The sequence below is a fragment of the Pygocentrus nattereri genome, chromosome 18, assembly GCF_015220715.1.
Source record: "Pygocentrus nattereri isolate fPygNat1 chromosome 18, fPygNat1.pri, whole genome shotgun sequence".
NCBI classification, from domain to species: domain Eukaryota; kingdom Metazoa; phylum Chordata; class Actinopteri; order Characiformes; family Serrasalmidae; genus Pygocentrus; species Pygocentrus nattereri.
In genome coordinates, this window is record NC_051228.1 from 38,508,743 (window position 1) to 38,531,353 (window position 22,611).

Consider the following 22,611-nt stretch of genomic DNA (forward strand, 5'->3'; position numbering starts at 1 on the left):
GAGAGAGAGAGAGGGAGAGTAATGGGGTGGGGGCAGTGACTCAATCTTGCAGATCCTGATAACTTCTGCGCTGAACGCGAGTGTCTGGGAGTAATATTGACCTTGTTTATCTTGTGTCTGCATTTGTTTTTAATCTTCTGAGGCGTTTCCGATGAGCTGGGATCTAACAGTAATAACCCGTCGCCGCTTGTATGCAGTAACGTTCATATATAACACTCTGCACTGTTATTGCTGAGTTTTAGTCGTTTGTTGTTGTCCTCCTTTATTGGCGTCTGTTCGCAGATATTAAAGCCAGCCCTTTCGTCTCGTCTTCGCCCCTCTGGAGAGAGAGTTCTAGAAGCAGGTGTTTTTTTTCCTTTCTTCTTCTTCTTTTCCTTTCCGCTGTCTGAGACGACTGTGATATGATTGGTTTAAATCGTGCCAGCTGAAGCTATGCGCGAAGAGGGTTGTAGTCGGCCAGTTGGAGTTCGGCGCCGTTGCCATGGCAACGCCAGAGAAGGAAGCCGATGCCTCGGAGACAATAGCGCTGCCCATATTTGGGCTCGAGTTCCTGTTTGGCAGACGGGCTCGGAAGCTCCTCTATTCTCTTCAGGCTGCTTTGTTCCTCCAGACAGCTCGGGCGCTCGCAGACAGGCTGCATGAATGAACGGCAGCCTCGCCGGGCCGAGAGCGGTCTCACCGTGCAGAATGCTAATGTGGATCCGAGATGAGAGGACAGAGGGAATGTGTCCTTTAGGTCCTGGCAGTTTCCTGTTATTTATACACTGTATTTCAAAAAGTATTCAGTCGCCCATACAAATCACTGAATTCAGGTGTTCCAGTCACTTCCACGGCCACAGGTGTATAAAGCCGAGCCCCTAGGCCTGCAGACTGCTTCTACAGACATTAGTGAAAGAATGGGTCGCTCTCAGGAGCTCAGTGAATTCCAGCGTAGAGAGCTTCATGGAATGGGTTTACGTGGCCGAGCAGCTGCATCCAAGCCTTACATCACCAAGCGCAATGCAAAGCGTGGAATGCAGTGGTGTAAAGCGCCGCCACTGGACTCTAGAGCAGCGGAGACGTGTTCTCTGGAGTGACCAATCACGCTTCTCCGTCTGGAAATCCAATGGACGAGTCTGGGTTTGGCGGTTGCCAGGAGACGGTACTTGTCTGACTGCATTGTGCAGGCCAGTCAAATTCTTCCACACCAACCTGGCTCATCCACATCTTTATGGACCTGCTTTGTGCACTGGTGCGCAGTCATGTTGGAACAGGAAGGGGCCGTCCCCAAACTGTTCCCACAAAGTGCTGAAGCATTAAGAGTTTTTTTCACTGGAACTAAGGGGCCGAGCCCAACTGCTGAAAAACAACCCCACACCATGATCCCCCCTCCACCAAACTTTACACTGCTCGGCCATGGAAACCCATTCCATGAAGCTCTCTACGCTGTTCTTGAGCTGATCTGAAGGCCACATGAAGTTTGGAGGTCTGTAGTGATTGACTTTGCAGAAAGTCGGTGACCTCTGCGCACTATGCCCCTCAGCATCCGCTGACCGCTCTGTCATTTTACGTGGCCAACCACTTCGTGGCTGAGTTGCTGTCGTTCCCAATCGCTTCCACTTTGTTATAATCCCACTGACAGTGGACTGTGGAATATTTAGTAGTGAGGAAACTTCACGACTGGACTTGCTGCACAGGTGGCGTCCGATCACGGTACCACGCTGGAATTCACTAAGCTCCTGAGAGCGACCCATTCTTTCACTAATGTCTGTAGAAGCAGTCTGCAGGCCTAGGGGCTCGGCTTTATACACCTGTGGCCATGGAAGTGACTGGAACACCTGAATTCATCACCTTGAATCTTTGAATGGCCCTGCGTAGATTGTTATTGTTCCGTTAAGTCAGAAGATTACAGGATTACTACTGTAATTGAAAGTGACCGCTCTCGTCTGATACTCTATCCACAGAATTTTAGCTCTTGACCGCTGATTATTATTCCTTGGCATATTTACTGCCCCTGTCCAACTTACACCTCTCCATCTTGCTGTAACTCTCCTGACAGCTCTCTGTCTGTCTCAGTCTGTCACATGTGGGACGATGTGGAAGGACTTCAGAATGGAGACGATCTCTCTCTCTCTCTCTCTCTCTCTCTCTCTCTCTCTCTCTATCTCTCTCTCTCTCTCTCTCTCAGGTGAAAACTTTCTGTGCGATTTTATTCAGTATTTCATTTCATTTCTTTCTTGAAATAGACCTGTCATATTCCTGCAGACTTTTCCTTTAGGACAGTGACGGTTGTCCAGAAGCACAAGGACACAGACAGATTGGCAGATAACACCGAGAGATCGACAGAGAAGTTGACAGCCAGTCAGGCAGAGAGATCTAATTTATAGGGCAAATGCAATGTTTAATATGTGCAGAAGTGCTTGAGTGTTTATCTATGCAGTGAAGCTTTCGAGAGAGAGAGAGAGAGAGAGAGAGAGAGAGAGAGAGAGAGAGAGCAGGGAACAGCAGCGCTCCACGCTGTAAGAGGCTGTTTATATAACCGACCCTGCAGTTGATGTTTCTGCAGCCAGGCTAAGTTTAGCAGATTGATGTATGAAGGTGAGCACCCGGCAGCCCACACACACACACACACACACACACACACACACACATGCACACACACACACACAAACACACACATATGCACACAAACACACACCTCTTAGCTGATGATTTATATAAATGCCGTAGTTGTTTGCAGACAGACATGAATGGTCTCTTTGTCTGAACAGAACCTTTTCCGCCCCACCAGTTAGTCATGGCTTTAACTGGGCTAGCCAATTTAAAACTGGATTAAGAGTGTCTCACATCCCACGTCTGTCTTGCGGTCACCTAGTCTGGCTTGATGTCAGTGTTCTGCATCTAAAAGAAAAGTGTCTCACTGTGAAACGTCCACTCTGTCCACCGCTCACAACTAGGACTGCAACTATTGAACATTTTCCTCATTTAATGCTGTACTGTTAATCTGAAAGATTAAAAGAAGGTTCTTCAGTAAAGACAATCTTTCTATATAGAACCATGAACACTCAGTGACCCATTTGCATGCTTAAAAAGTTCTTCGCTTGGTGAAATGGTTCTTCAGGTTGATGGAGAATGTGTTGTGTGTGGTTCTGTATAGCACCAAAAAGGGTTCTGCTGTTGTTGCGATGTCAAGCTTGTAGCAATAGAAGAACATTTTGGTGCTATTTAATAGAACCACACTGAACACATTCTCCATCACCCTGAAGAACCATTTCACCATGCAAGGACTTTTTACGCAGGCAAGTGAGTCACTGAGTGTTCATGGTTCTATATAGAACGATTGTCTTTACTGAAGAACCATCTTTATTAAGTGTGTGCATTAGTGAAAACATTAGTTTGTCGAGCCTCAAGCCAAAAAAGAAGATATTCTGGTTGCCTTGGCCAAAATAAATCAGGCCTGAATTCCAATTTATGAAAAGAAAATCATAATTTAAATTGTAGTTCGATTATTAGAAGGAAAAATCGCAATTTTCCACAAATTATTCAGCCCTATTGTATATTGTGTTGAATATTCTGTAATATAGAATATTTAATTTACACACACACACACACACACACACACACACACACACACACACACACACACACACACACACACTCACCGGCCACTTTATTAGGTACTAACCTTGCTAGTAAAAGGCTGGACCCCCTTTTCCCAACTGCTTTAATTCTTCTTGTCAGACTTTCAACAAGGTGTTGGAAACGTTCCTCAGAGATTCTGGTTGGTTAATTGAGTTCCTGCTGCCTTTCTATCATCTGGAACCAGTCTGCCCGTTCTCCTCTGACCTCTCACACCAACAAGGCATTTTCGTCCACTCAACTGACCGCTCACTGGATATTTCCTCTTTTTCGGACCGTTCTCTGTGAACCCTAGAGATGGTTGTGTGTGAAAATCCCAGCAGATCAGCAGTTTCTGAAATACTCAGACCAGCCCGTCTGGCACCAACAACCACGCCACGTTCAAAGCCCCTTAAATCCCCTTTCTTCCCCGTTCTGATGCTCGGTCTGCACTTCAGCAAGTCGTCTTGACCACCTCTACACGCCTAAATGCAGTGAGCTGTGGCCGTGTGATTGGCTGATCAGCTATTTGTGTCAACAAGCAACTGAACATAATAAAGTGGCCGGTGAGTGTGTGTGTGTGTATGTATATATATATATATATATATATATATATATATATATATATATATATATATATATAATTGTTATTATTTATTAATCTAATAATCGAATACTTTAAATTTGAAATACTACGAGGTAATGAAAAAACATCAGTTCAACAGTCACTGTCATAGCAAGTGGCATAACATTGCTATTACTAGGCTTCCTGCCCAATCTGGCAACCCTGACAATAAATATACTTAAATAAATAGTTTCCATTGAAACATATTCTATAAAAGTTTCTGAAGAGAAAAAAATCACAACTCAAGTGCATACAAGGCTACAGTGAAAGTTACTGGAAAATTGCAGCAAGCATTTGGTTGCATTCAGCCAGAAGAGTATTAGTGAGGTCAGGTACTGATGATATATGCTTAGTTTTCGATCACGAATGCCACTCCAACTCATCCCGAAGGCATTCCATAGTGCTCCATCACTACAGAGAACACAGTTCCACTGCTTCACTGTCCAGTGCTGGGGGTCCTGGCTGGACAGGGTGACCTTGGGCTCATATGCGTCTGCTCATGTGTTTCATTCTATTGGCAGTGCTTTTCTATGGAGATCAAACAAGCTATATTTGCGCAGTTGAACATCTGTGTCAGCAGCTGGTGCGCGCTAACGTGGCTGAATTCACTGATCAGACCGAAGGCTCTATGAAAAACCATGTTACATGAAGTTGATGTATGTTTTTCTCGTCCTATTTCAGAGATGCAAGGTTCTGTTCCAACAGTGACGATATGCTGATATGCTAGGATATCAAGAGCCAAACTCAGGAGTGAACCGAAATACTGGATAAAGTGTTTACCCCATTCCAAGGCTGAGTAGGAGAGAGACGTTAACAAGAGTTTGACAAGATGATCCAGTGGTAAATGGGATAAGCTGCACCCTCAGGATACCCTTGAGGATATAAATGATTTTCAGCCTCTTCTACCTTCACCCTCATGCATTTACAGCCCAGGATCCATCACGGACGCTGAGAGGAAGAACCACTGCCTCCTCATCTCCAGCCGACAGCTTTCTCCATTTGAACCTTAGTCCGAGGTCTCATTTAATTGAACAGCAGAGCCTGGCGTGAAAGTCTAATTACAACGGCCAAACGAACTTTTTCCTGACCCAGACTGCTTTAGACAGAACGTAAGGATTTAATTAGTGAACCTATTCTGCTCGGAACGGCCGGCGCCGAGCTCCCACTGAAAGTCATTACGGAGCGCCTCTGCCACACGGCTGATTCAGTAGCTTCACTCATTATAATCAACTCCTGCTAACTCCCAGATAAACAGCCACTACAGGCCTGTGAGTGCTATATGCAAGCCTATCCAGCACACGTTCCGTGCTACTTTAAAATTAATGTAAAGTTTAAGATTAAGTGGCCCTTATTAATCCCACAACCGGGAAATTTCACCTCTACATTTTGACCCATTCGTGAAGTGAAACACCACATACACACTAGTGAAGACACACACTAGGGGGCAGTGAGCACACTTGCCCGGACTGGTGGGCAGCCCAATCCACAGCACCCAGGGAGCAGTTGGGGGTTAGGTGTCTTGCTCAAGGCCACCTCAGTCACGTACTGTCGGCTCTGGGGATCGAACCACAAGGCTGGTTCCTTAACCTCCAGCCCACGACTGCCCCCAAACATGCACAGACCTTTTTGTTTTTTTATTCTGAACTTCCTGCTGCTCGATTTCACTCATGATCATTTCTGCATCTTGCGCTTTGTGCATCACTGACCCAGAAATTTCTCTCCAGTCTTGGCTCGGGTGTCTTCCTGAAGCGTAACCTTACCCACAGGATATGAGAATGTTACTGAATGTGAATCTATTTAGGGCTGTTTTAAAAATCCAGAGTGGAAACGGGGCATCAGTGTGCCACAGCTCCGCTTTAAACCCAACCGAATCATCCGTACCGTCCCTTCCAGCAGTCGCCTTTGTGCTCTGGGACAACATGTAGTCTCACGCCTGTGGGATATTAAAATCAGATGGTTTAAAAATACACAGGGCTCAATTAAACCTAGACAGGATTATTCCGTGTCTGTTTGCAGGGCTCGCTCTTTTAAGGCTGTCCACTTGTGCCAATAGCTGCTTTATTGCTTCTACAGGAATCCAGCTGGTAGCACTGTGTCCCCTCTTCCCTGCGCTCGCCTCCAGAGGTCTGTCGTGCGTGTCACACAGATGCTTCCCAAATAGAAATTTCATTAAATGTGATATCCAGCATGACACAGAGCAGCTGGCTGAGAATCTCTCCCTTCCCTCTCTCACTCTCTCTGTGCAGGATTCTGTAGGCATTATCCCAGCTTAGTGCAGCAGAGTTGAGATGTCCTCTGTATAATCCATTCACGCATGAAATGTGTAGTACATGCAGAGTAATGCCAGTGTTGGTGAGATATATGTCATATGACATACAGCAGATGCCCTTCTCCCCTGACTTAAGTGCATGATCTAAGGCAGGTGTGTAATATTAATAGCCTTGCTGTGTATGTCCAGATGTACAGGTGGGCAATACGATGACGTCATGGTATTTGTGATGAATTCTGTCACTATACACATGTTGTGAGTAGGAGTACATCTAGCGTACTAAACAACTGGGCGTACCATGAAAACGTAGACCAGTTAAACCGACCCAGTGTGGTGGAAGTAGTTGACTGGACGCTGACCTGGTTGTATTGTTAGTTTAGGACTTTAGTTTAGGACTTTAGAACTGCTTTGCTTACTACTATCGTTTACATTTTACAGAATTCAGCGGATGTTCTTATAAGAAGTGCTCTGTCTGTCTAGAGGAAGCATCTTTGCTGGTTACAGGTTAGAGAGAGACGGTCCTGAGCTCAGATACAGCCAGAAACAGAGGCTCATGTTGATACAGAGAGAAAAGGAAGAGAATTGAACAGAGGGCAGTGCAACACATTACAGTAAATACTGAACTCAGTGCTCATTTAAGTGCCGTATAAAGAGACGGGCTTCGGTCTGCGTTTGAAGGCCGTGAGAGACTCTGCTGTTCGGACAGCCGGGGGGAGTTCGTTCCACCAGCTGGACTCCAGGACAGAGAAAAGTCTTGACGCTTGTCTTCCATGCGTCTTTAAGGATGGCGGGTCGAGCCGAGCCGTACTTTCGAGTTTTGACCATTGCCATGAGGAGGGCAGGTGGTCCCTTTTTGCCTTTGTAGGCATCAGGGTTTTAAATCTGGTGCAGCTACAGGAACCCAGTGAAGGAAGCGCAGCAGTGGAGTGACGTGACTGAACTCAGGAAGACTGAAGACGAGCCGAGCTGCTGCAGTTTCATTTATTTTAACCTGCGGTTTGATTTCTGTTCTGTTCTTTTTAAAGGTGATTTCTCAAACGTGTTTAACTAAACAGTTAAAACATCAACAAAGTCATTCAGAGTGGTTTGATTTGAAACTGAGTCAGAATTGTCCCCAGCGGTGGTGATGGGAACCAGACGTCTGAAGCATTTAATACGTCTGAAAGCTCCCTCAGTGAAAGTCATTACATCGAATGATTGTGATGGAAACTGTTACGTAAGAAATTGTTGTATAATAGTTTTCAGATATCTCTGCTGTCGGATCAAGACCTCGTATCTCCAGAATGGCAGGAAAAAACCTACTTTACTTTTAGTGTAAGTCAATGGAACCAGACGTCTTTCCGAGTCATTTAGGGTCATTTCTTTTAGTCCATTCATCCATTTAAGATTAAGATTAAGAGACCCTTATTAGTCCCACAATGGGGAAATTTAACCCATTCGTGAAGTGAAACACCACATACACTCTAGTGAGCACACACACACTAGGGGGCAGTGAGCACACTTGCCCGGAGCGGTGGGCAGCCCAATCCGCAGCGCCCGGGGAGCAGTTGGGGGTTAGGTGTCCTGCTCAAGGACACGTCAGTCATGTGCTGTCGGCTCTGGGGATCAAACCGGCGGCCTTCCGGTCACGAGGCTGGATCCCTAACCTCCAGCCCACGACTGCCCCATTTATGGAATAGTCCATTCATGGAATTTACACACAGTGTAAAGAGCAACAGGAATTTTCAAATTATGTCAATAACTGAAAAACGACAATAATGGAGATATGAGGTTTTGTTCCGACAGCAGCGATATGCCCTTGGCCTAATTTTGTTCAATCCATTAATGGTGAAGAGGAACATACAGGGGGTTGTTGGTCAAAATAGTGCCCAGAGAAAACATTTTTTTTTTCAGATTTACCACGATTTCACCATATTCAGCATTACAGAAACTGGAAATATCTGAGTTTTACACTGTGAGTAGGTGAAAGCCTGAAGCAAACTAGTACCAGTACGTTTTATTATCTAAAGTTGCAAGATATTTCAAAAATTTCTAGATATTTAAAAAAAAAAACCCAAACAAACAGATTAGAGAAATTTGCAAGAATTTAGAGAAAGTTGCAAGAATTGTTGAAATGAAAATAAGTGAATATAACCTCTGCAGGAAACTGTATAAAATAGCATCTTCTGCAGATGTTAATGCACAGTAAAAAAATATCTATCAACATTTAATAACACCCCAGATATCAGAGCCTGCAAACACTTTTTGTAGCAAGGAGTCTAGGAGTCATCTTATGGAAACCATAAAATGGTTTTATGGTCCATTTTTGTGTCCCCGGCGTTTACAGATATATTACAGTTGAAAAACATGTTAGGATTAAAATTGATCTATATTTTAAAATAAAACAATAAGTTATTTTCACAATTACACCTTCTTCAGCCTCAATTTAGCAATATTGGTTTTTAAATCAATCATGTAGAATTCCAAGCACCACAGAAGAGCTTCTAGCTGACGTCACTGGTGCGACTGACTTTATTCTGAGGTCACTGTGAAAAAACAGAAACACAAATGGATTAAATTCCATATTTTAGTGGACGTTCCCTGATGGACAGCGTGTGGTTTGATGTTCTGTAAAACGCATTGATAATTAAAACGTCTCTGGTGTTTCCTTTATTATGAGGAACACCGATGACGGTCAGGAACACCAGTGACCCCTATGGGTGGATAAAAAAGTGGACGTTTCTGTAGAATAACCCCTTCCTATTCCTGTTTTAGGAATTTTCACCCAGTCTTCCTGGCAAAATCACTTCGATGTCTGTGATACACTTGGGTCGTCTTGCATGCACAGATCTTTTCACAGATTGTCAGTGGTGTTCAAGTCAGGGGACTTTAAAAAAAGCTTTCTTTCAGTAGCTCATAGTGGAGCGTGATGTCCGGCTGGATCATTGTCCTGTCGTAGAAACCAGCCTCTTTTCAGCTTTAATTTGAATGACTGTGTCTGACCGCTTCCAGAATTTGCTAAAATTAGTGGAATCTATTCTTTCATCTACTCCAATTATATATACAACTGCATATCTGGGCAGTAAGCATTGATATGTTTAAAAACATGAAAACAGAATAGGAATAAAGAAATAAACAGCACCTTGTGATTTTATGTGTGCATTAGCTTAGCCATTTCCTAAACCTCAGCAATGCTGCTAGTCATCTGTAGTTATACATCTGTGTCTAAATGACTCACAGGCAGCACAATGTCACAGAAATACACCGTGTTCCCTCCTCAGACGCAGACCAGGGTTACTTCTGAGCTTGCCTCTCTTTTCCTAAGGTGCTCAATGCAATTCATCATATGCTGCTCTGTTTCATCTCCACACAAGGTCCTTTTACACTTCATCAGTCCACAGCTCGTTTTCCAGAATGCCTGTAGAACAAAATCTCGATGTTGTTTTGCATATTTCATATGTTGACTTTTGTTATACAACAGTTAGTTCTGGCCACGCAAGCTGACTGGTTCAGAAGCGTCAACGCTCAAGCCATTTGAACGTTTTTCAGAACCAGAATCAGAATCCTTTATTGATCCCAGAGGGAAATTGCAGTTATTACAGTTGCAACCATTAATGTAAAAGAATAAACACTGTAATAATTTAAAGCAAAGATAAAGAGAAATTTGCGATATGTACACAAGATTTAAGTACTTATGAATACAGTAAAGTGGTGGTGACTGTGATAATGAATATGAAATATTTTCAATTAAATATTTTAAATTTAAATACTTAAATTTTTTAATTAAAAATGTTACTTCTTACTTTGCCACAAACAGAAAACGGACGCTGTTAAGACCACATCTGACCGACAGCCGATTTGGTCCGACTCTGAAGACGAGACGACACTAAATTCCCAAACTGTCGTCTCCACTGAGCAGCTTTTCAGTCGGCAGCTGTGACAGAAGAACAGCTGAACAACCTGGAATCAGCCAGAAATGAACCCAACACCATTCGCCAAACTAAACGGGCTGTAAGAAGCTTTACAGACCGGCTGGAACAAAACAACATTAATACTGATCTGGACAAACTGACCAAACTGAGCTGAACCTGATATTGGCTCAGTTTTACGGCTCAGTCTGATTTGGTCCGACACGTCTGGCAATTGGTGTTGGGTTCATTTCTGGCTGATTCCAGGTTGTTCAGCTGATCCATCAATTACTCAATCCATCAATCCATCAATTACTTTGACCATTAATCAGGTAATGAGTATAAAAAAGGCCAAACAATAAAAATAGTCTTACGTGAACAATAATAAACCATGCCTAGATGGAATACATCAGAAAAAAATATTTTTTTCAAAACCACTCAGAACAAAAATTCAAAACACTGAACGACTGAGCACTTAATATGAGAGAGACCAGTAGAAATATACATTAACAGTCATTGCTCTGAAGATCAGACACGTCTGGCGAATGGTGTTGGGTTCATTTCTGGCTGATTCCAGGTTGTTCAGCTGTTCTTCTGTCACAGCTGCCGACTGAAAAGCTGCTCAGTGGTGACGACAGTTTGGGAATTCAGTGTAAGGAGCTGGAGAATGAACTGCCGGCTGAGCGGCGAGTGGGCGGAGCTCGTTACTCTGACGTAGCTACAAGCTGCTCGTTAAGGAGCTCTAATTAGGAGGAAGGAACTGAACATTAAAACATATTAAACGCCGCGTTCACGGCCAGTTTATTCATTTCTTATCACGAATAACATCATGGCTGCGCTGACCTACAGCACGAGCTGAAGGCGAGCCTAATCACAGCCGTGATGTTGTTTTGCAGTAACACACTCCTTCTCATGTTCGACTGCTTAATTATGAGATCGAAGGTAAGGTTTCCATCTGATGACTCTTCTATGCAGATAACGTTTCACTTCAGAAATGAACAAAACGTCATTTGCATTCAGCTTTGGCATCAACTGCTGGGCAGTCAGCATCAGTTTGTTTAATTTGTTTGTCAATTAAACAGCACACTAGCGCAACAATTCCCAAATCTCTCGTCTAGGGAGGAATTATTTACCGTTACCATACAATCCCCTGCTGAATGCTGAAGGAATTTAACATATCTCTGCAATGCCTGGAGTCAGAAACCAAACCTGTATGCTTACTGCCAAGATAGACAGTAAAAGAGAAATATTTTATTCAAACTTTAAACACTTTCTATAGTTTTTGTACTTTTTCAATTCCTTGCAAACCTCACACTAACACACCACCACCACGTCAGTGTTACTGCAGTGCTGAGAATGACCCACCACCCAAACAGTACCTGCTCTGTGAGGGTCCATGGGGGTCCTGACCACTGAAGAACAGGGTAACAGAGTATCAGAGAAACAGATGGACTACAGTCTGTAACTGTAGAACTACAGAGTGCAGCTATACAGTAAGTGGAGCTGATAAAGTGGACAGTGAGCGCAGAAACGAGGAGGTGGTCAGGATGTCATGCCTGATCGGCGTATAGAAATATTAATGTCATGCGTTGTTTCCAAATTGCCCACCCACAGTCAGGTGTGTGATAGCTGCAGAGTTCAGTGAGGACACAGGGAACATGATGCCTGAGAACACGATGGACTCTTTCGGTTTCTGTCTCTGCCCCTCTGCCCTCGCTCCCACCGGAGGAAGGGATGGGCAAACGCAGACAGTCCAGTAAACAGCACCTGGTGCAGAAAGAGAGAGAAAGAGATTCATCATAGGACTCTCCCCTTTCTGAGCTTAGCCTGTTACACAATAGATTTCCACCTAACCCTTTTTCTCTCCTGTCTAAATACAGTATATTTACGTTTGATAAACCTTCCCTTTACTGAACCTGAGCTCCATGCATGAAATACGAGACGCTGCAAATCCAGCAGTGCACAAACGCTTTGACTTAGTCTGAACTACATACGTGTAAGTAAGGGAACATTTACAACTGGGCACCACTGCATTTGTGTGCATGCTCAGGTCGCCTTGGGGGTTTTGTGACACAGACAGTGCTATGCAATTACCCACTGCTCAGCCATGGGAACGGATGTGCTTAGAGCAATCAATGCAATCTCTGCAACCACACATACACATCCCTTATCTCCAGACTTGATCTCTGGACTCACTACCTCACTCTCAATGTGTGCTACCAGGATTTTGCTCTCTCACAAAAATAACACACATCAGCCAACTGGTCATCATTAACCAAGAACCAAGCCTTTGGTTAAAAGAGTCTAGATTTACACACCTAGATGCTGCGTTGGGTCCAGCCAGGCTCGTCAACAGCTCCGCCAGCTTGGGGAGGTCAACATCGCTGCTGGACTGCAGTCAGTATCATTACAGAGCAGCAGTTTAAGAAAGATACTGTCCAAAATTCTACTATTTCAGGAATATCGCTCTCAGAAAGTGGGATAGGGTTATATAACGGAGGGAACGCAGTGATCCAGGCTCATGTCTGTGTGGTGTTTATGTGTAGATGTGGTCGTGTGGTTGGTGAAGCTCAGAGAACCTGCTGATGTGGTTGGTGAAGCTCAGAGAACCTGCTGATGTGGTTGGTGAAGCTCAGAGAACCTGCTGATGTGGTTGGTGAAGCTCAGAGAACCTGCTGATGTGGTTGTTTCTCCTCTGGTTTTATTTTAAGCTCATTTCATTTAATCGTCTATTCAGGAGGTCTTAACTTCATGTAGTAGGTATTTATTTATAGTGATGGTTAAAGCTTTGTAGCGGTAAGTTACAGCGTTCCTTAATCCGAGTAGATATTCGTAACTAATGTTCGCATCTTCTTACACGAACCTGTTAGTTATCTTATTTTCCAGCTTCTTGTTTGAATTTCCACCTTAAATGGTGTATCGGTCAGTCTTGTTCAGATTATCCCGTTCCACTGTTACAGGTGCAGCAGTAACTTTCTGGTGCCTGAAGCTGCACCATTTAAGGTGGAACATAAAGACTTGAACAAGAAGCTGGTGAAGAGGAAGCCAACTTTAGCTTAAAATAGGTTTATTTTCTGTGTATTAATATCAGAAGTGATTCACTCACTGATGGATTTGCTGATGTGTGTGTTTCTGTTTCTCACACTGAGCTCGGTTTTTAACATCAGGTGCGGACCGAATACTTTCCTGCTGGACCGGCCGGCTAATGACCGCGGTCAGTTATTAAAGAGAGTCTGGATTAATCCGAGTCTGAGGATTATAACTGAACAGATGTGGTGTAAATGGGTGGAGTAGTAAGGAAGTCGTGGCTGATTTAATCCTGAGACTCTTCGTCTCTCAATACGAGTGAATCTGCTCACGAGCGGATCTTGACCTCTCCAACATGGCGGACGCTCAGACGCATCGTCTCAGATAGAGAACAAGAGACAACGTGGCGTTTAGGCATGGACATGGTCTGGACACACACTAGCTCTTTCTCAGGATGTCCCCCAGTGTGATGTTCCTCAGATGTACTCACTAAACTTCATGTACTTGTGCATAGTTTTGAACCCTTTGGCTCGAGACACTCCAGGTGGCTGTGGAGGTCTAAGGTTCTGAAGGGGGCCACACAGCGACTCATTTCAGGGGGCGTCCAAGTTCGGCTCTGTTATGGGCTTTCTATGACAAGATGCTTTGAGAAAGCGCCGGCGCAGTGACCCAAAATAACACGGTGAAGTCTGTCTGCGAATGCATCATTCGCATCACATTAACAGGATGCCACAGATGGTGCCCATGAGTTTGCTTCATCCCTCCCTTGTCTTTTTCATTCTCACACACATGCTTTCCCCATGAAACCATCAGCTCTGTTGACCCAGGCTCAACACCAAGCCATTATAACATCGCTTTAAAGCTGGTCCAATACTTTCTTACTGGTATCTAAAAGCGCACAGCCTTTCAGACACGACACAGTTCAATAGGATTGACATCCAGAATCGTTGGCACATGAGGCCAATGATTGATCTTAGTTGGTCCTTTGTCCTACTGCTCTGACCACAACCAGGCCATGGTGTGCTCTCCAGAACACGGTGTTCTCCTCCTGATCGGTGCTGCCAGACATCTTTACTTATATATCTGTGTCTAAGTGACTCACAGGCAGCATAATGTTCCCTCCTCAGACACAAACCATCTTCATTTGTGAGCTTACTCTTCTTGACCTGAGGTGCTCCATGTATCTTTCCTATTTTGTTCTTTCATTTTCAGCAGCGTGGTTTCTAATTCAGTTTAAATCAGGATTCACGCCCCTTCAAATCACGTACGCACGTTTAATCACTGTAATTTCATAGTTATTTATTTCTTGCCCGTCGTGTGAGCACCATCAGCAGCGACTCCCAAGCGAATCATTCTTTCGAACAGGCTCCTTAAGGTCATTCAGAGGAGGAGCCGAGTCACTAATCCAAACGAATCAAACTTTTTGCTCCGTCTAAGCTGCTCAGTGTTTACATCAGTTTTACAGGCTGGACGCTCCTAGCAAAAGTGGAAAGGTCTTTATCTTTTAATCTCACAAAGGGTTGGGGAATAAAGGAAAGGCGGAATCCAGCCCGGTTTGTTTGTTAGTCCTCAGCTCGTCGACTGTAATTTTGGCTTCTAATTCAGTTCAAATCAATAATTCACGCCCTTTCTCGTCACTTACGCACGTTTAATCACGGTATTTATTCCTATTTATTTATTTATTTATTTATTAGTTTTATGCCCGTCGTGTGAGCACCATCAGCAGCGACTCGCAAACGAGTCATTCTTTCGAACAGGCTCTTTCAGGTCACTCTTTAAGGAGGAGCCGATTCACTGATCCAACTGAATCCAACTCCGTCTATGTTGCTCAGTGTTTACACCTGTTTCATAGGCTGGAGACTCCTAATAAAAATGGGAAGGTCTTTCAGAGTGATCTCAGTTCATCTCATAAAGGGGTGGGGGGTGAAGGAAAGCCGGAATCCAGCCCGGTTTGTTTAGTTCTCTGCTCTGGTGTGTGTTTGAATTCAGCGTAAACATCAGCAAGTCAGTTCCTCGCCAGATTCGTATCGACTCACTGAACATATATTCTTATCGACTCGCTCGACATATATTCCTATCGACTCGCCCGACATATATTCCTATCGACTCGCTGAACATATATTCCTATCGACTCGCTGAACATATATTCCTATCGACTCGCCCGACATATATTCCTATTGACTCACTGAACATATATTCCTATCGACTCGCCCGACATATATTCCTATCGACTCGCCCGACATATATTCCTATCGACTCACTGAACATATATTCCTATCGACTCGCCCGACATATATTCCTATCGACTCGCTGAACATATATTCCTATCGACTCGCCCGACATATATTCCTATCGACTCACTGAACATATATTCCTATTGACTCGCCTGACATATATTCCTATCGACTCACTGAACATATATTCCTATCGACTCGCCCGACATATATTCCTATCGACTCGCTGAACATATATTCCTATCGACTCGCCCGACATATATTCCTATCGACTCGCCCGACATATATTCCTATCGACTCGCCCAACATATATTCCTATCGACTCACTGAACATATATTCCTATTGACTCGCCCGACATATATTCCTATCGACTTACTGAACATATATTCCTATCGACTCGCCCGACATATATTCCTATCGACTCACTGAACATATATTCCGATCGACTCACCCGACATATATTCCTATCGACTCACTGAACGTATATTCCGATCGACTCGCCCAACATATATTCCTATCGACTTGCTGAACATATATTCCTATCGACTCGCCCGACATATATTCCTATCGACTCACTGAACATATATTCCTATCGACTCGCCCGACATATATTCCTATCGACTCGCTGAACATATATTCCTATCGACTCGCTGAACATATATTCCTATCGACTCACCCGACATATATTCCTATCGACTCGCTGAACATATATTCCTATCGACTCACCCGACATATATTCCTATTGACTCACTGAACATATATTCCTATCGACTCGCTGAACATATATTCCTATTGACTCACTGAACATATATTCCTATCGACTCGCTGAACATATATTCCTATCGACTCGCTGAACATATATTCCTATCGACTCGCCGACATATATTCCTATCGACTCGCTGAACATATATTCCTATCGACTCGCCCGACATATATTCCTATCGACTCGCTGAACATATATTCCTTTTTTTTTTTTTTTTTTTTTTTTTTTTTTTAACCTGTCATATCTAAAAAAAAAAAAAAAAAAAAAAAAAAAAAAATATATATATATTCCTATCGACTCGCTGAACATATATTCCTATCGACTCGCCCAACATATATTCCTATCGATTCGCTGAACCGAGCAGGGAGGGAGCAGGAGAGGATAAAGCGGATCTCGCCGTCTCGGAGGAATCGGTTCGCGAGTCGAATCCGTCACTATGTGCTAAGCTTCTCTCAGCGCGCTCGCCTCCTACCACGCCGGCGCGCGTCACTGCCTACGCCAGCAGGCCGTGTGCCTATTGGCCGCCCACGTGCGCGCGCGCGCTCGCCTCAGCTCGTTCCCGCCCTTTTCATTCATCGCTCGCGCCGGCGGAGCCACTCTTTCCAGCCGCCTCTCGGACTAAGCGCTGCGTCCTCGGCATGCTGCAGTACGAAGGTAGGAGCCCCGAATCCGAGCCGCTCAAACGGCCTTTTCTGCCTGTTTACTCTCCTTTACAGCCTTCAGTGTTGAGTTCACGCCCGTGGTGCTTATTTGAGGGATGAACGCCTTTTACAGCCGATGTAAACAGTCGCTGGATGGCTGGCTAACCTACCTGCTCTGACTGACTGACTGACTGACTGACTGGCTGACTGGCTGACTGGCTTCATTTGGGCTGTGAAGATATAAACACGGGCTGTTTTGTAGTTTTCCAGGTCTTGTTTGACACTGTCCGGTGCTGTTGGTTGTTCTTGGCACTTTTACTGACTAAAAATCCTGTCACTTTAACCTCTTAAACTCCGTGGGACCACCGGTGCTTCCAAAAATGCACTTCATGTTCTTCATAACGTTCATATTCCATAAGCTCCATTCAGAAGCTGGGCGTCGTGTGAGGCTGTAGCTCTTCTCTCCAGTCTAATAGACGGTGATGTCGTTTTAAACCCTTATAATAAAAGAAGCTTAACTTTGTTTTTCTACTGAAAGTCGACCCGTTTTTCCCCAAATCTGGGCTCTAAACTATAAACAGACGGCGTCTCTTCAGCGATCTGCTCTGGAAACATCACTTTTAGAAAATAACGCTATGATTTTTGGCTTTCGGCAGAAATGTGTGATGATTTGTGGGGCTTTTTTTTTTTATTTTATATAAATAAATGATAACATTTATTTCATGCTGTTGCTGATTGTTGTGCCTTATGATGTGGTCATGTAAATTCAGATGGACTAACCAAAGTGTCAGTCAGTTTAGAGACCAATGTATTGGACGTTTTAAAATGCTGGGAACATCTAAATAATTAATTTTATACTTAAATGTTAAATTTTTTAAGCATAATTAATGTTTGTGTTTGTGCCATTTATATTATTTCTCTCAAAGCCACCTCTACCATGCTGATGTATTAGAAAAGCGGCACTGTTGGGCCGAGTGGGAAAGATGAATCGGTTAGGAATCGGTAGGCGTTGTAGAGGAATCGGTAGGCGTTGTAGAGGATTCGGTAGGCGTTGTAGAAGAATCGGTAGGCGTTGTAGAGGAATCGGTAGGCGTTGTAGAGGATTCTGAGGTGCTGTTATGGTGTATAAGGTGCTGTTGGATGGTGTCCTGATGGCTGTGTGTGGTAGGAAGTGTGGGGGAGTGTGTTCATAGACTGCCGTGTAGTACAGGTCGTGTTTGTGTCAACAGGGAATGGCAGATTTTGTGTGTGGGAAGGAGCTGTATCTGTGTGGGCGACGCCTCCTTTTCCACCTACTCCTCATACATCGCAGGATTGTTGGAACAGAACCCTGTATCTCAATTTTTGTCATTTTCCAGTTTATATCAATGCCTGTTGGCCTTTTCTTGTGTGTAAACCTCATGATGAAGGATAGTTGTAGACTGGGAGTAAGATTCAATCTGCTGGTCTGGTTCCCAGGGATTAAGCCCAGACTTGGACTACGTTTGCGTGAAGGTTTTCCATTGGAAGGAAAGAATAGGCCATGCCTAGGCTTAATCCCTGTCTGGGGAAACTGGCCCTCAGTGTACATCTGTAGTTTAAGGTTTTCTTTCCTGTTCTGGTTTGTGACCAATGCTTTTCTGTTTTGCTCCTAGTAAACGGGATTCCGGCCAGCCAGCTGTCCACACCCCACTCCATGAAGTCGCCCAGCCCCTCCCCTACCAGTCCAGGGAGTCTCAAGAAGCGCAAGGTGAGGCTCTCATAATCGCACCAACATACAACACATGCTCATATATATATATATATATATATATATATATATATATATATATATATATATATATATATATATATATATATATATATATATATATATATAATGTGTGTGTATGTATGTATACATACATTACATATATATGTATGTGTGTGTGTGTATGTAGCTCAGAGAGCTTAGGTCCTAGTTCATGTTCATCTCTCCAGTCCCCGTTATTATAGACAGCTTCCCCCATTCCAGACCTCAGTAACGCAATCCTTCTGTTCTCCAGGAAAAGGACAAGGCAGGCACTGAAACCACAGCATAACCCCACCCCCCACACCCCCACTCATTCGTTCTGAGAGGAGCTTGCAATGAGGAAGACCCACTGAATAATCCCGCAATCCTTATTGTAGCATGTGGGATCTGGTGCGACTCTCGTGGACGCTGACGCACGCTCTGTCTGTCGTTTGACCGTCAGCCGTGTGTGAAAACCCAGCAGATTTGCCCATGGAGACTGACCTCTGCCTTTAGTAGCTTTCAAATCATTGACATTGACCTGCAGACATGTGGTGGTAGTGCTAGAGCTTCAAACAGCCTGATGATGGAGCATGCAACTCAGCAGGCGTTAGACTTTTCCAGCAGCCGCTCTTTCTCCTCTGATGTTAGAGACTGTGGAGCAGTGCATGACTTGATCAGTAGTTCAGTATAACAGCTAATATATATATATATTTTTCTTCATAACTAACATTGCTGGCCGTTTATTACACACGCCAATGGCAGGGCTGTCCGATACATCCCAAATACCTTCCTGTACCTGTTGTGTAAACGCCGGTAGGTGGCCTGTTCCTCCTATCAGTCTTCGTTTGGTGAGCGTGGGGCTCCTTAGTGCTCGTCTAACCAAGTGAGCAGTTAGAAACGCACTGCGCTTGTTCAACAAGCTTTCCGGTACCAGCTTTAGGGTGCGATCACGCCGGCCCCGTGCTGAGAGCAGCCAATAAAACAATAATACGTCTACATGCGTCCAGACGTTCAGTAAACGTTAACGGTGTGGACGCAGCAAGCCACTGCTCCTGATCAGCTGTGGTAGCCGCTCATAACAGTAAGGCAAACATAATGAGTCGAGTTGAAAAAGTGAAATCTGGTTCCATTAGAGCAGAAGTTAGAAAAGTTTGGGACACACCAGCCAGAGGATTTCAACATCATCCAGTCTGGATAGGACAGAAACGGCTCCTTCAGTCCAGAGAGGTTCAAAAGAGAAACGTGGCTAAACTGTGAGTGCAGCTAAAACACTCTCCGGGTTTCCTCGCCCGCCCTCGCTCTGCTATCGCTTACTTCATTCATGGACTGGTGGACTTTGGGAGAAGTTTCAGACGAGTTTGCTCAGACGAAAGAAAGTTGTGCGTCTTTTCTGTTCAAACGTTGAACGTCTATCCTGCGATAACCACGATGGAGTGCGTTTGTGTTTGAATCAGGATTGTGTGTAGTTTCGTTGGCGAGTCGCTGCTGCCCCTGCAGTTTATTGTGCCCCACCAGGCTTTCTGTGCCAGAGACACCACTGGCATTTGTGTGCAGGGCTAATGATGTGTGTGACCACATCAAAGTGTTCCCAGTCCTGCTGCTTCTGCCGATAATGAGGAAGCAAGAGTTTGTCTACGGACAAACAAGACGTGTCACCAACTCTTTAATTGGTGTGAGCTGTAAGCCTCTCACTGATTACTGCTTATTGTCTGTCTGGCTGCCTCCTTCTCTGTGTCCCTCTCTGTTCTTCCTCCATTACCACAACCAAAGAGCTGAAGCTCGTGTAGATTTCCCACTGGGAGCTCAAGCCTGGCTGGTGCCAGGTTTACTCTCGGAAGCTTCAGCTTTGGCTGTGTAGCTGGAGTGTGGTGGGTAAAGCCTGCCAATTGAGTCGCGTGCTAGTATTGAGCTCGGATGGATTAATTGGAGGCTGCCTGCTCCAGGCGGAATGGAGGGCATCTCTGACCTGGAATGGGTTTCACGTGCTGTGGACTCATGTCAGGACACAAGTGTGAGCAATGCTGGTCCAACATGGTGTCAAGATCTCCGTCTTCTCTTGAGTTGCCCCCAAAAAAAAAGATTAATCCGATTTCAAAATGATTTGTTTGGCTTGTAAATCATTCCAGATCAGTGCAGTGAGCTGTAAACGGTTTAAATGAGCATAAAGTTTATTATGTAATTGTACAAGGTCTCAGTCTGAACCTCCTCCAGCTGGACGGACGACATCAACACAACTGTCAAACTCATCCCAGACTGGACTGAGCGTGTCAGGCGTCGCTGCTCTCACGCCTCTTTCAGTGGGATTTCGGAGATCATCCAGTGCTGTGGAACCAGCGCCGAACGCTCTGAGCTGCTGGAGCTTCACTGCTGATGAAAATCCCGCTGCTCAGTTCTGACGGATTCACTCTGATTGACGTGGAGAACGCAGAACGTTCTGCTCAGGGGTCTCAGCTCCTCTCAGACTGAAGGAGCCGGTCAGAAACTCTATGACCCCCTCTTACAGTTGGAGTGTGATTGGTTCCTAGACGCCTCACGGTTGTAAAAATATGGCGCTTTGACATCTTTTTGAATCACCCTGTATTAGGAAAAGTACACGCTAAAAAATTCACCCATAATACTTCTGATCTACACTCTTAAAAAGTTAAGCTTTATGTTTTTGGAGCGACGCGATAGAAGAACCACATTTGATCTGTGGAAAGGTGTGTTTTTTTAAACTAGCGTCACACCAAACGACTCTTTAACCAGCTTTATTTTAAGAATGTATTTCAAAAGTATTTTCAGGAACATTTATGATGTACAATTTGTTGCTCTGTGGATGAGACGGAATCGACTTGTCCCAAAAGAACCCGGCCATGCCAATCAGTGTGTTCCTTCAGCGACAGGAGCGCCGTACTCTTTGAGTTCATCCTCCTCCTTCAATTTGTCACTGAAGTGTTTCATAGTCTCCACACGTTTCCCCACCGTTTCTGTGATTGCTGGAAGAGTGCTCGAAGCAGAGCGATCTCGCTGCGCTTTGATCGGGGAGGATTGCTTTGCTCTCCGCGTCGTTTGCCGCCTCTCCAGAGGAGAATTTGGGGCAGACTGATGATCGGCTCCGTAGTGAGGAGGAATCATGATGTCTTCACAACCATCTGCCACGTAAGTGGGTCACGCCATGGAAAACAACCTCCTTTTTCTGTGAATGGGGGGAAAGGAAGGCGGAAAGCACTCTTGCATAAACGCGATGTTTGAGTGGCACTCCGGCACTGAATGTTCCTGTTTTCTTCTTTGTTTTTAATGAGAGTTAGATGGCAGCAAGCTGAGGATGACATGAAGAGCCCAAAGTGTTCCACAGTCTCTGCGATTCGTTCTCGGTCTTCCGTCTGATAGCTGTTTTGAGAGTGCGTCTTAATTTAATTCAAGAAATAGTACATTGTGCTCATCTCTCACAACTTCGGCCCAATCCCATCTCACCCCTCGCCCCTGCCACTGAGCCCTCAGCCCTCTGTTTTGCATGTTTACATCTGTGGGTTGGGCGTCCCAATTCTCATTGAGATAGAGGGGTGGGGGTGAAGTGTTGGGGCTGCATGACCCTCCAAACAGAGATTTTTTAGAGACTCCAAACAGAGAGATATGAGGAAAAAAGAAAAACTGGCAAGACGGAGAACAAGAGACCAAAGAAACCCACAAATGTGGGAATTTTCTCTGTTAAAAAAGTTTAATGTCGTTTCAGTGCATTATGGTGGTCCAGCATTAGTTCAGCAGTTCTGACGCCTGAAGAGCCAGAATGTACCTGCTGCTCCATTTAAGGTGGAATGGGAAAATTCTCAAGAAT

The 22,611-nt window shown here is 44.6% G+C and overlaps 1 protein-coding gene across 5 annotated transcripts in view; it reads left to right on the plus strand.

Moving 5' to 3' along the window:
- dclk1a (doublecortin-like kinase 1a) overlaps window positions 1–22,611 on the plus strand; it is a 100,505-nt gene that overhangs the window by 60,115 nt on the left and 17,779 nt on the right. For 2 of the 5 annotated variants that reach the window (XM_017717122.2, XM_037547346.1), the window contains one exon: window positions 18,679–18,773. In XM_017717122.2, coding sequence (XP_017572611.2) covers window positions 18,679–18,773 — 95 coding nt within the window. Of the gene's footprint in view, window positions 1–4,903; window positions 5,363–16,946; window positions 17,058–18,678; window positions 18,774–19,068; window positions 20,973–22,611 lie in introns of those variants that run through there. The other 3 variants (XM_037547348.1, XM_037547349.1, XM_037547350.1) reach the window with 3 other exon arrangements.